Below are 13,442 nucleotides of genomic sequence, written 5' to 3'. Positions count from 1 at the left end.
TACAAAAGGGTAAAATAAAAAACCTCTGAACAAAACTTATTTGATGTCTATAACAACATAAAACAAATGGAGCTTCAATATTTGATCTTGCATAGATTTGATTAGTTAGAAATAAGCAGTTATTATTTGTTTCAAAAACAGTGTGAAAATCACAATATCCCCAAATGAATCATAAACATCTAAAGCTACATGACCAGAATTCTTGCATATTTGTACAAATTTGCATAGTGTACCACTGGCACTGTTTTTACTATCACTACTGAATTTATAATTCCAGTTTCGCTTTGTGATTTAAAATTCCAAATATTATCTTCTTTCACAGAGGCAGTCAGTTGTTTAAAAAAAGGTGTTCCGGCACACCTCGGAAATGAGAACTTTCATGGTTTCTGACTTGAAAACAAGCAGTGACCAACAGTTACACCTTGACAATTACAAGCATTCACAGTAAAACACACTTAACTCACCTACAGTCATACACAAGGACACTGACTGTATTGATGTCAATGCAGGTGCAAATTACTCAGTCGAAAAGGATTGTCCAAAGTACATTTCTTTTGCAACAAACTCATGCACCGCTGTAATCAGCTGACCTTGAGGTTAGAACTCACAACCACACCCAAATCACACACACACACACACACACACACACACACACACACAAACAAACAACAGAATGACAATATCTCAATGCTTTATGGCATTTTACAGGCTATATGAAGTCAAGCAGATGTTTCCAGTGAAAGAACATGTTCCAGGAAATGGAAAGACTTTGAAAGGACCTCGTTTCCAAGGCAACCATCTTTAGGGCTCAGGTTAATCATAAAAGCACCGGGTGAAGCCAATGTTACAGCAGTTTAGGATTCGGGCAGCTTTGGTCACACAGTCATTTAAAGGCTTCGTCATGGCAGCCCATGATTAATTAAATGCAAAAATGTGGAAAAAGGAGAGCATTGGTAGCTTATTACTGACCGCGGTCGTAGATCTTAACTATTCGTTTAATATGGAAAAGCTTGTGGCGCAGTTTGCGACATTGGTGCTTCTTGTTTTGATAATCTGGCATCTAAGCAGAGAGAATAAAGGAAAGAGAGCCTCATATTAACATCAAAAAAGCAGAGCATCTATTACTATGAATGCGAATGTTTAGTCATTCTTTAGTTTTATGATCAAGACTCACCCGTTTTAGGTCTTTCAGACGATTATATTCCTCTGCTACAGCCTATAACGTGAGAGAAAAAAGAAAGTCATGCATTTGAACAACAGGGAGTTGAACTTTTAATCCAAAATGTTTCAGTCACTCACCTCGTACTTGGACGTTCCCTCATCAAGTGTGTCCAGCTCTCTGCTGAGCTTGTTTATCTGATCGCTGATGTCATCCATTTCGGCACACAGTTCCTTATAGGTCCTGAGGTCCGAGTCAAACTCTTTCTTATACTCGTGTCGCTGGGCATCAGACGTGATCTCTGGATACAGACTGATTGGGAATGAAACAGAAGGCAGTTAACATGGATGTTGTGATGTTACTTGCTGCCACTTATGGAACATGTATATTTAGCTTTAATGCAGAAAACGATAAAGGGGATCACTAGTCATTTGGTAGTTATTTAATAAACATTTATCCAAAGAAATGTTATCCACTTTTTTTTTAACAACAATCCCTTTGGAGCGACCTAGAGTTAAGCATTTTGATCATCAAGGCAACAATGATGGTATTTAATGGATTAACTGCTGTGGAGTTTGAGCTGACAGCCTTTTATTTGCCACAACGCAGAAAAACACCCACCATTAACAGAGTAAAGGAGCACACATTTACCCTTGCTCAGAGACATTTTGCTAATGTGAACTATCAACATTCGCCAAAATTTCACTAATATTGTTAAAAGCGCTATATAAATGAATGTGACTTAATGTAAAATACTAACATTCACCGAAATTTGGCTAGTGTGAAATACTACCATTCACTGATATTCAGCTTTTGTAAAATTCTACCATTTTACAAGATTTTGCTAAAGTGAAATATCAACATTCAAAGAAATTTCTCTAATCTGAAATATAATTTTGCTTTTGTAAAATTCCACCAATCCCAGACAATTTTGCTTATGTAAAATATCACCATTCGCCAAATTCGCCAATGTGAAATTCTGCTATTCGCCAAAATTTCACTTTGTAAAATTTCACCATTAACCAAAATTTCACTTTTGTAAAATTCCACTATTTGCAGAAATTTAGGTAATGTGACATATTTCGCTAAAGTGAAATACCACCATTGGCAGAAATGTTGCTAATATGAAATATCAGTATTTGCTGAAATTGCGCAAATTTACTCTCTGAGTAATGTGGCCACCCAAACTTTCAACTCTATATTCTTTATTTGTGTAAAAAGAAAAAAGGAAATAAAAAGCAAACTAGTGAGAAAATATGTCTAGAATTAGTTATAATGCAGTGAATACAAGTATTTTATATTGGGTAACACTCTACAAAAAAGGTTTTTATTTATTAACATTAGTTAACATGAACTAACAATGACATTTAGTAATCTTAGTTCATGTTAATCTCAACATTCAGCACTCAACACTCAGTTGTATCTGTTACCATCAGTGAACTAAAATGAACATTAAACTTACATTAACAAATGTCAATAAATGCTGTAAAATGTATCATTAAAACAAATGAGACCATAGGTTTATTGTTTGCTAAGATATTTTCCTTTCATGGTCCAACATGGTCTGTTTTTTTTTTCAAACCAAACAACACATGTAAACATGCACACGTTTGCAACAGCCTTTGACCCTATAACCCAAAATTAGTCTATTATGTTAGCATGTGGACATGCGTGGCAGAGATGATTCTCTCCTAAAGACTTCCATGCAGTGTCCAAGGGAATGCATTACTAAAACTGAGCCTACAACAACTCCTCACCGTGCCCATAGATCCTCATCAAAATCGTTGGCCGTCTCTCCTCCCGTCGTGTACTCGGTCTCGTACTGGGACTCGTCCAGCTCAGGGTTCCTCCTGCGTCTCTTGCCCCTGGAGGCGGACGGTTTGCGGATGGTGTCGGTCTGGTCGGAGGGGCTGGAGCTCACTTCTCCTGACGGGGATGTAGAGTGAGATGGGTGGCTGAAAGAGCGCTCAGGGTAACTGTGGGAGGAAAAAACAACGTTACTACTGTATCCGAACAGAGAATCAAGGCAAGAATCAAAATATTCTTCAGAATACTGTATGACAATCTGAAGAAAGGGGTTTTAAAACTGTGTAGTTATAAGGAAATTAATGAGCTGAACGAGGAAATGCATATCAGGACAATATTAATGAGAAGGTTTTTAAAAAAAAATCTTTTTTTTTCATATTTAGGCTACTATACCCTGTTTTTAAATATAGCATTAACAGAAACCTGTTGGCAATATTGTAGTAAAATATTATTTGCTCAATTTATAAGCATTTCAAATATTGAGGAATTCTTTAAATGGCCTCATAAATTAGTGTTCGTGAGGACATTTTAGAAAACATGGCCCTCACAAGTATAGCCAACCCAGTATTTAGCAAAATAGCTTTTATTATTGTACCTCATTGTGATTTTTTTTAGCTTGTTTTCCAATAAATGTTGACTATTTAAAGAAATGAAGAGCCAATCATCTTTTACAGAGACATTGCCTGTTTGTTAAATCTTAACAGGGACTTTGCCAACACTGTCAGTGTCTATAGAAAAAGGATATGAATTCATTCATTTATATTGAATCAATACCATAAAAGCTCATAGAGCCACGAAGAGAAAGACAGAGGCAGACATAGAGGCAGAGACTTAATTTAAAAACAAATTATAGTGAAAGAACATCTGATTAAAAAATGCAGCTAGTTTGATCTCAGGCCAAGACACGTCATATCTGGTGTAATCTAACCTGACTTCATGAAACTAATGGCCCAGACCATTAGCCAGACTAATGGGCAAGATAACTAATTTAAAAGCGAAAAAAAGAAGTGTGAAGTCCGCACACTGAAAAAGCTGCTCCAAAGAATTTATTAGCTAGGCAACGTTTCGACCATCAGGTCTTCATCAGGCACAATAAGGAAAACTAATTTAAAAGCACAATAGCACTGCTGACCTAACTTCATCTAGCAAAAGTCACAAAAAAAGTCTAAAAATACCACAGCACAGGCTAGTTTGACTCGGTAGTAAGTGTACACTATCGTTCCAAAGTTTGGGCTCTTTAGCAGCAAACCAGCAGACATAGATTTCTGAAGGATTTCTGTGAAATCCTTTGATAAATTTCAATGATTTCTGAAGGATCATGTGACACTGAAGACTGGAGTAATGATGCTGAAAATTCAGCTAAATTCTAATAACATTATCTTATCTAATAACTTAAGCCCTGACCATGAGACTTCTTTCAAAAACATTTTTTCAAAACCGTACAGACCCCAAACGTTTGATCAGCAGTGTATGAAAAACTGGAATGCAATTTCAAATGACTTTAACCTTTAAATGGGCAAGAGTGGAAAATGATCAGCAAAAATATCATTTCATGTCACTTTTTTATATCATCTGGACTTTTTGAAATGTTTGATATAATTTGGATTTTATGAGATGTATCTCCCAGGATACGTTGCCCTATTAGAGTATAAAAAAGTCAAAATCATCAATATTTCTATGATTTATTTGATGCAAAAAAATATGTAATATGCAAAATATACTGCATGTATGACACGTCTAAGCGTCCTAAAATTACGGCATACACATTTCTTGTATGTTTAGCTCCATCCCTAATCAATCATATAATGTAATTAATTGATGATACAACATAGAATTTTCTAAGTAATCCTGAAGACATCATCTACCATGTTCGAGAGAAAAGAAGATAGAAAAGAGGAGAGCAGTCAGGAGGAAAGTGATGACGACAGCTGGTGAGTGTGCCGAGTGTGAGTGCCAAGCAGCATGTAGGTGCTCCCTCGAGAACCAGACCAAAAAAAGTGACGTGCACCCCTGGCAATAATACAATAACACAGTAATAATACACAATAATACACAGGGGGCCCAGTTTATCTTGAGACACCACTCATTGTCAATACTGTGGATAATCCTTTTTTCTTACCCTAATCTGACTACGTAATCTCATACAGACTCAAAATGAAGTAAATAACATAAGGAGTAACATATGGCTTAATTTTCTTTTTCAACAAAGACAATGTTTTGCATTTTTTGCTTAAGATAGATTAATATATGCCTACTTTCTACAAAGTCAGAATATCCAGAAAGCGTGTTGGCTTTAGGTCATACTGATAAAACGAGAAATGATTTGAACCAAGTCATGTGAGCCACATGCTCCAAACAGACTCAACTATGATAAGGATAACAGAATTGGATTAAAGATTTTTTCTCGTGCCTCCTCCAAGAGAATAAATAGTATGTATCCCGTGGTACATGTTGTTTAAGGGTTAAGCAATAAAGTTAGCGCCGAAATTTCCTTAGCAGGGTCATGCAATATTGCCTGTTTACATGGAGCTCAGCATTAAATTCTCCAGCTAGGCCAGGGCCGGCCCGGATCACTCACTCACTCACCCGATAATATTGTGGGTCTCAGAGCTAAAGACACTGCCAGTCTTTAAGGGGATGGAGCCGACACTGGGGGCAGAAACCAGAACAGGAGCCATCTTCTCTGAAAACACCATGGACGCCTCCCGCACGCTCTGTCCATCCTGTACACGGTTGACCTAAAAAAGGAACAAACTTCCTGTTTAGTACAAAGTCTGCAAACTTCGATACATATCTGAACAGAGAGTCTGACGTGCGTAAAATCAGGAAGCAACATTTTTTAGATAATGACAGGCAAAAGGTCTGCGTTTTTCAGCATTAAGATTGTTTAAGATTAACAGGAATATTTGATAGTGGCTAAATAAAATAAATAAATAAAGATCAGTTTTATTTATAGCTTAATCTTCAGCATCTTTACTAGAGTATTCAGTGTCACATGATCCTTCAGAAATCATTCTAATGTTCTGATTTCGTATTATTATCATTGTTGAAAACTGCTTAATATTTTTGTGGTAAACATGATGCATTTATTTTTGGATTCTTTGATGTATAAAGTTCAAAAGAAAAGCATTTGAAATAGAAATCTTTTGTAACATTATTAAGGAGGTTTGGAAAAGTTACTTAAAATAAATACATAAAGATCATTTATGCCTACCTATGTTATGTATATTGCTATAATGTAATACTAAATTATTCAATCATAAATCTGTCTTGAATGCAGTTTTTTTAAACGGAATTCTGAGCAGAACATTACAAACACAGAAACCATTTTGGATCCATTGTTTAGACTTTATTTTCCTTCTGCTAACGTACAGGAAAGTCCGCAGCGAATAAGAAGCAAAAGTGCTTCCTGTTTAAGTTTGATTTCAGAGGATGTTCTCGGCATGTAAGTTTTGTGACAAACACACAATGCCAATTATAGTTATGACGTCTGGTACAATATGAGTGTCAAAAAAACTCCCTATTTATAATATTTGTTTCTAAAATGCAGGGGTGTAAAAAGGAGTGGCCATGTGAATATAAGGGAAAACTATGCCGAGCATGTACACGGCTATAACAATGAAAGCAGGTGTATGTGTCGGGGGGATTGTTTGTCTTGTTCTGGAGAGGTTGTATGTGAATGTACGTGTGTGTGTTCGGAGGGAAGACGCAGCAGGAAAGAGGGTGGAGGAGCGTTTCCTTGCAGCTGGGGAGAATGGGAAAAGCCACTGTATAGAAGAGCCCAAGTCATCCAGGAATTCCAACAATGCTTTCCCTGCATGAGCTTCTGCAACCACTGATCCGTGATCACGCTACATAAGCAGGGAAAGAATGCTTGAGAACAAAAAAGAGGGTCGTTTCATGCCCGTGACCTCCTTTTGCACCAGAAAAAAGGTGAAGGAGAGATAGAAAGGCAAGGAGAGAAAGGTATTCAAAGGGAGTGTGTGGAACGCTGTCAGAGTTCATAGATCTACTGAAAGCACCAGGGCAGAGAGAGAGGCAGACCAGTCTCAAGATTGTAGTAATTATGTTTCCAATGGACTTAATCCAAAATCAAACTGCACCCTACGGAGCCTCTACTAGCAGCTACAGGTTCATTAACAACCTGCAGACTGGACGAAAGATTTATTGCTTAGAAGTTGCTCATTTATAGCTCAGGAGGATTTTCAGTTATAGCACGTAGCAACTTTGTCTTAGACATTTCTCCTAAAATTCCCAGAAGTAAAATAGAAACAAATGAGGCCATTTTAACCTGCATTAAAAGTACAGAGCTTTAGAATTATGGATGGTTTTGGAAATGTAATCAGAAAAGTTTATACTGAGATCTCAGACTTTGGTATCTTGGTAAATCTGAGCAGTGAGAACAGTGTGATCTCTTCTGAAATGCTAAAGGAGACATTTTTCTAGGGTCTCGGGAGACAATCTGAGTAGCCATTAGCTCTCCATTTAATCTGTCTAGGAAAAACAATTAAAGAGGCCACATTACGCCCTTTACTAGAGTCTAGACTAGGTACTAGGGTCTACTAGAATAGGTTTTCATGCTTAAATGTTATATTTGACATTGTTGCAGCACTCTTCCTCTGGGCTGTGTTTGTCAAAAGCATCGTGAGCTAAGTTGATCGTAGACACCATTGGTGGCAAAGTTTCTACTATCTACTTAGGGTTTGTTTTACCTAACAACGATGTACTAAAAGCAGAGAATTTTTCCTTCGCGTTTTCAGCAAAGGACGACAAGGTTGTCCAAACAATCCCTGTTCACACAAATCTGCGAAAACGACTAAAAACACTGTATTATTCATGCCAGGCCAGTAGTTGGCGATGTCACTTTGTAAAAACACTACGCACCTATAGACTGAACACGTAATGTGCATGATGTCACCGCTTTCATACATTTGCGTTTTTGTAGTTTATACAAAGACAATAACAGTATCGTTATCAAAAACTTGCACTTTGAATCTCGTTTTCAAAATTTAGCATTTTCAGGCCCCCAAAACGCTGTTGTTGTGTAAATGAACGGCCATAATTCATAAAAAGTTTTCCGTTTTTAACGTAACCTTAGGCTTACAATGCTTTTGGGAAACACATCCCTGTTTATTTCCTGTCTCTATGAAGCCCCGTCTTCCGGAAAGCACACTGTGTTCTGAACCAGTGTGTTGTGATTGGTCAACCGCTTCGAATGTTTTTCTGAAATGTCACGCCCCTTGACCCAACGTGTTAAAACATATAGGGGTCATTGAAGCCAATAGTTTAAGGGACCATTTCTTTGTTAAAGCCTTACTTTCCAGTTACAGTAGACTAAAGTCTAGCTATCCTTGAGAGAAGGAACGCATTATCTTGATGTTTTGAGACGACTCTCCTGTTTATAGTTAGAGCCTGGCCTAATCCAACCTTGGAAAAGCTGTGTCGGTGTGTGTGATAGTCTTATTGGTTGCAGGTTGAGGAACCACTGGCATTATGGGAGATTGACTGAGTTGTTTTCTTCGACATGTTGGCGCCCAGCAACCCAAATCTGTGACCTGGAAGGTCATGACGTGCCTAAACTTCAGGGTCTGAGTGTCATCTGCATAATCTATGGAGAGATGCTTCAGTCTATCTGTATTGTGAGGAATATTACTTAGACTATATGTGTTCTTAGCCAATCAGATACTGCAACCTGAAGCAAGGACGTAGCTTAGACCTTGGTGAATGGTATAATTGCTGTGATCTTTGTCACTGTAAGGGGGGCGGGCCTACGAACTCCTGTGTGAGTCTTGAAGCTGACTTCTGCTGATGAAACTGCAAACTATCTTCAGTAAATCTTTTCTTTAATTTATTATAATTCTGACTCCGGGTCTTCATTCTTCATATCTGGTTCTGGGTCTTTAACTGTTTACCCCTAACACTATGTAAATGAGTATTCATCTAATTTCAGAAATCTTTGGCGAAAAAAAAATGGCAAAAAAATTTGTTAAAATAGATGTAGATGAATAAATCTGTTTTTGTTAAGTTTTAGCTACTTTCTATCTATTATTTTTCATCCATTTTAAATATTTTTATAAATATGTTTTCAATCTAGATAGATTGACAATCTTAAAATACATTTTGGGTAAATGCAATGTATGTCCCTGCTACTCCTTGAAGTATATTTTGTAATGTATTTCGGAATTTCAAGGTTTAATCGAAATATATTTTTAATTTGAAACTGCCACACTCTTTCAATATCTCCATCAATATTGACCATTAAAAACACTTCTAATAAAATGTGTGTATACTTCATCATTTTATTTATTCAATGAATTGTAAACAAATATACTTATTCAAGTATGCTTCCAAACCGTCTGGGTATTACAAAAGTTGAACAGTTCACAGTCCCAAGAAGTTAAAAGCTACTCGACTCTTTCAGTTTGGTTAATGATCAATCACAGCGAAACTAGGCTGGCCATTAACAAACAGACCGTATCAGCGATTCATTCAACCTTGTGACTGAATTATCACCAGTGTCACACAGGCCATTGAAACTATTAAAGGCTTCAAAACATCCTTAAACCGATCCCATGCCTAAACAAAAGGTCTTGATTAACTATCACAAACAATTTAGCAGAATTAAACCGCTTGTCCTATGTATGGTCACAGGGATGCTGGAGCTTGGATGCTGGATAACTTGCACATTGAAATGTATTGGAATACTGTTTGCTTTAAGTTTAGAGACTAGCAATAAGCCTGACACTGGCCTTTCATTTTCATCAGCTTAGGCAAGACACTTCATGCCACTTTGATCTGGGTGTGCCATTTAATTAGTGACCATGTGATTCTTCTTTCATGCAGCACGACTCAGCCTAGAAGACTAAGTGGTAATATGGAAACTCACCCAATCCTCCACATCTCTGCCCTCGGTTCCTCCCATCAGTGGTCGGTCCCAGTAGATGTTTGGCTTCCCGTAGTGCCAGATTTTACTTCTGGTTCTATAGGAGAAGAAGGCTGCCACAGCCAGTGCCAACACAACCATGAACCCACAAACCATTGCAACTGCCTGAGAAAGATGAAATTGTATCGTTAAGTCCAATGCATACAGAAATGTTTTTATCATACTGAGCTAAAATAATGGTAACACTTTACAATAAGGTTTCATTTGTTAACATAAGTCAATGTATTAACTAACATGAACTAACCATGAGCAATACATTTGTTACTGTATTTGTTCATCTTTGTTAACGTTAGTTAATAAAAATACAGTTGATCATTGTTTGATCATGTTAGTTCACAGTGCATTAGCTAATGTTAAAATACAACTTTTGATTTTAATAATGTTATTAGTAAATGTTGAAATTAACATTAACAAAGATTAATAAATTCTGTAGAAGTGCTGTTCATTATTAGTTAATGTTAACTAATAAAACCTTATTGTAAAGTGTTATCATAATAATTTAGTATACTACAAGTATTATCTTAATAATCATCTCCCTCTTATAATTAAATATTCTATATTAAAATGAAAGTTCTGGGTTATTAACAACTACATATTATACTCTTCACTGATTTTTTTTTTCTTAGCTTCCAAAAATTAAAATTAACAGAAAAAGTGTTTACAGTAATGCACTCACAATGGAATCCCAATTCATATTTTTAAAGCATTTGGATTAAATTTTCCATTAAAATGTACATTTTATTTATTTGAGGCGTAACTGTTCTCAAACAAAATAGTTGTTTTGATGAAAGACTACTTTTATTTATGGTTTTACTTACGAAATACACTGCATTTTTTTTTATCCTGTGCTAAATTAAACAACTTAATTGTTTTAAGAAAGAAATCTATTTATTAATTTAATTAATTCTATATATTCCATTTTGTATCATTAAAGAATAGTTCACACAAAAAGAAAAATGTTGTCATCAATTACTCACCAATGTCATTCCAAATGCATTATACTTTCATTTTGCAAACAATTGAGCTTCTGTTTACCATATCTGATGTGCTCTATGTATGTGCGTTGATCAATGTTTTTATGTGAATAAAATCCTAAATTAACTGTTCATCATATAAAGAGATCGTATCTCTTCAGAAGACTTGGATTAAAGCGCTCGATTCATATGGATTTCTTTCGTCAGAGACAGAGTTTTGTTTACATGGACTTTCAAATCTGGCAGGTTTCATTAAAAATATCTTCATTTCTGTTTTGAAGATGAACAAAAGTCTTATGGGTTTAGAACGACATGAGGGTAAATAAATGATGCCAGAAATACTATTTAACATCACTAAATCAACCTAAATACACTGAGAAAAAAATGTAGAAGTACTTTTCACAAATTGCAAGTACATTTCACAATTAATTAAAGAATCGGCGAATAGCATTGAATTAAACATGACATTTTTAAGTAGAAAGACTGAAACTTCGAACTTTGAAAAATATTTTTTTACAGTCTACTACACATTGCTCTTCAAAATGCAATGTTAGGGTTAGATCAGGCTTCCATTGTAGGTGTACATGCACTTCCTGCCAGATTCTACACAATAAGGGACAAGTTATGGTCTGTTGTAATCCTTTGATTGTAGACTATAAAGAAAACACAAATTAAATAAAGACATTTCCAAACATCCTGTAACTTTAAATGGTACCTCCTGAGGGTCCACGTAGCAGTAGTGGTACAAGTACTGGTTATAGACAGGAAAGCCGGCCCCCATTCCCGTCACACTGCTTCCGTAGAGGTTCTGACACATCATAAGCATGGGGTTGTAGTATGAGCTGGTGGAGCTTTGGGCCATTGGGTTCACTCCTACAATGTACACAATGTTTATAATGCCCTGAATCACTGCCATTATGGAACCGACAATAAGCACCACCAGAAAGAACTTCCTGCTCCGGAACGTGTTTGTTTTGGAGAAGCTGGCTGCAAAGAATCCCAAAGCGATGATGAAGTTTATGGCAGCGACGGCGATCATGCTGGTCTTTGCCGAGTAAGGGGTCGGGTAAGAATTGTAGCTTCCGTAACCATATCCACCACTTCCATATCCACCACTTCCATACCCACCACTTCCATATCCACCACTTCCATATCCGTAGCCTCCGTATCCGTACCCGCTTCCATATCCAGATCCGTAACCTACTCCGTACTGCATGTCCCAAACCAGAGTCGAGGCCACGCAGGCGAAGATTCCTAGACAGAGGATTATAACTATCCCCATCATAATCTTTACAATTCCCGGAGGGGAGAACCACTTGTAGAAATGCTGTGGTACCTCCTCGCCAATATAGTAGGATCCTGGAGGTGGAGGGTAGGGATCAAATTCACTCCGTGGGTCATGGAAGCTACCCGGAGGCCCAAAGCCATTGGAAGGGGGAGTGTACATCGGGGGACTATCGTAGGGTTGTTTCTCAAACATCTCTCAATGATGACCTTGCTAAAAGAAGCAATTGAATATGTCAATATGAATAGCATCACTCAGGTATTGCAAGCAAACAGAAAATGTATTAGGTTATTCATTTACTGTTTAAGACAAAAAACACCATAAAAGGCCCAATTCAAACAATGCACTATATTCCAGTCTAAGGCATACAATAGCTTCGTGTAAGGATGGAACAGATTGAAATTTAAGTAATAATTAACTGAAAAGAGTCCATGGAAACTCCTTAAAAAATGAATAGAAATAAATAAACAAATAATAAATAAATAATTTTATAATATCTGACAACTTAAATTATATCTAATTATATTATTATTTTATAAATTATATGAAATTACATTACACAAGAATGTATTAAAGTTTGGGGCCAGTTTTTAAAATGTTTTTTTTTTTTTTATGCTTACCAAGGCTGCATTTATTTGACCAATAATACAGTAAAAACTGCAATATTGTTTAATGTTATTACAATTTAAAATAACTGTTTTCAATTTAAATATATATTAAAATGTAATTCATTCCTGTGATGCAAAGTTGAATTTTCAGCATCATTACTCCAGTCTTCAGTGTCACATGATCCTTCAGAAATCATTCTGGTATGATGATTTGCTCAAGAAACATTTCTTGTTAAAACATTTGTGCTGTTCAAAAGAACAATTTATTCGACAGAAATGTTTTGTAACATTATAACATTGATCAAAGTAATGCTGAATATAATATATCATCCTTGCTGAATATAATTATTATTATTATTGACAGAAATGACAGACATGGCCACTATGGACAGTAATTATCCTTTTGTGTACTCTGGAAAAAATTACACATTTTGTTTCAAACCCGTATGCGGTTATTTGTGAGTAAACAATGACAGAATTATCGTTTATAGGTGAACTGTCCCTTTAAATGTCTTTGGTCAGCACGTCGTCAGTGACATCAATTAATGGAGAGGCCAAAATGACGTTATCCAAAACCACAAGCCGTGAAATCACTGTGCTGTTTATCAGTGTGAGGTAACAACAGAGAGTAGAGTGGAGACATCGGCACCAGGGATCAGAGTCTGTC

General features: G+C 36.3%; 1 protein-coding gene across 1 annotated transcript; it reads right to left on the bottom strand.

The window, feature by feature from the left end:
• Positions 1-674: 674 nt before the first annotated feature.
• si:ch73-61d6.3 (occludin) lies at positions 675-12,389 on the bottom strand. The gene is made up of 7 exons (XM_056259682.1): positions 11,598-12,389; positions 9,852-10,013; positions 5,552-5,703; positions 2,917-3,135; positions 1,300-1,471; positions 1,175-1,216; positions 675-1,060 (listed from the first exon to the last, which is right to left on the bottom strand). The coding sequence occupies exons 1-7, from the start codon at positions 12,360-12,362 to the stop codon at positions 962-964; spliced, it is 1,611 nt and encodes a 536-aa protein (XP_056115657.1). The 5' UTR covers positions 12,363-12,389; the 3' UTR covers positions 675-961.
• Positions 12,390-13,442: the final 1,053 nt, after the last annotated feature.

Source organism: Rhinichthys klamathensis, unplaced genomic scaffold (genome assembly GCF_029890125.1).
Source record: "Rhinichthys klamathensis goyatoka isolate OS25496 unplaced genomic scaffold, OSU_Roscu_1.1 h1tg000169l_1, whole genome shotgun sequence".
NCBI lineage: Eukaryota > Metazoa > Chordata > Actinopteri > Cypriniformes > Leuciscidae > Rhinichthys > Rhinichthys klamathensis.
Note: the sequence above shows the minus strand (reverse complement) of the source record. Positions and strands in the feature narration are given on the sequence as shown.

Bases quoted from the DNA above. Each gene is read 5' to 3' on its own strand.
- si:ch73-61d6.3 (XM_056259682.1), bottom strand. From the start codon at position 12,362: ATGTTTGAGAAACAACCCTACGATAGTCCCCCGATGTACACTCCCCCT. The intron at 1,472-2,916 runs GTGAGGAGTTGT...ATTCCCAATCAG, and splicing joins GATGAGGATCTATGGGCACG to TCTGTATCCAGAGATCACGT. The intron at 1,217-1,299 runs GTGAGTGACTGA...CTCACGTTATAG, and splicing joins AGGGAACGTCCAAGTACGAG to GCTGTAGCAGAGGAATATAA.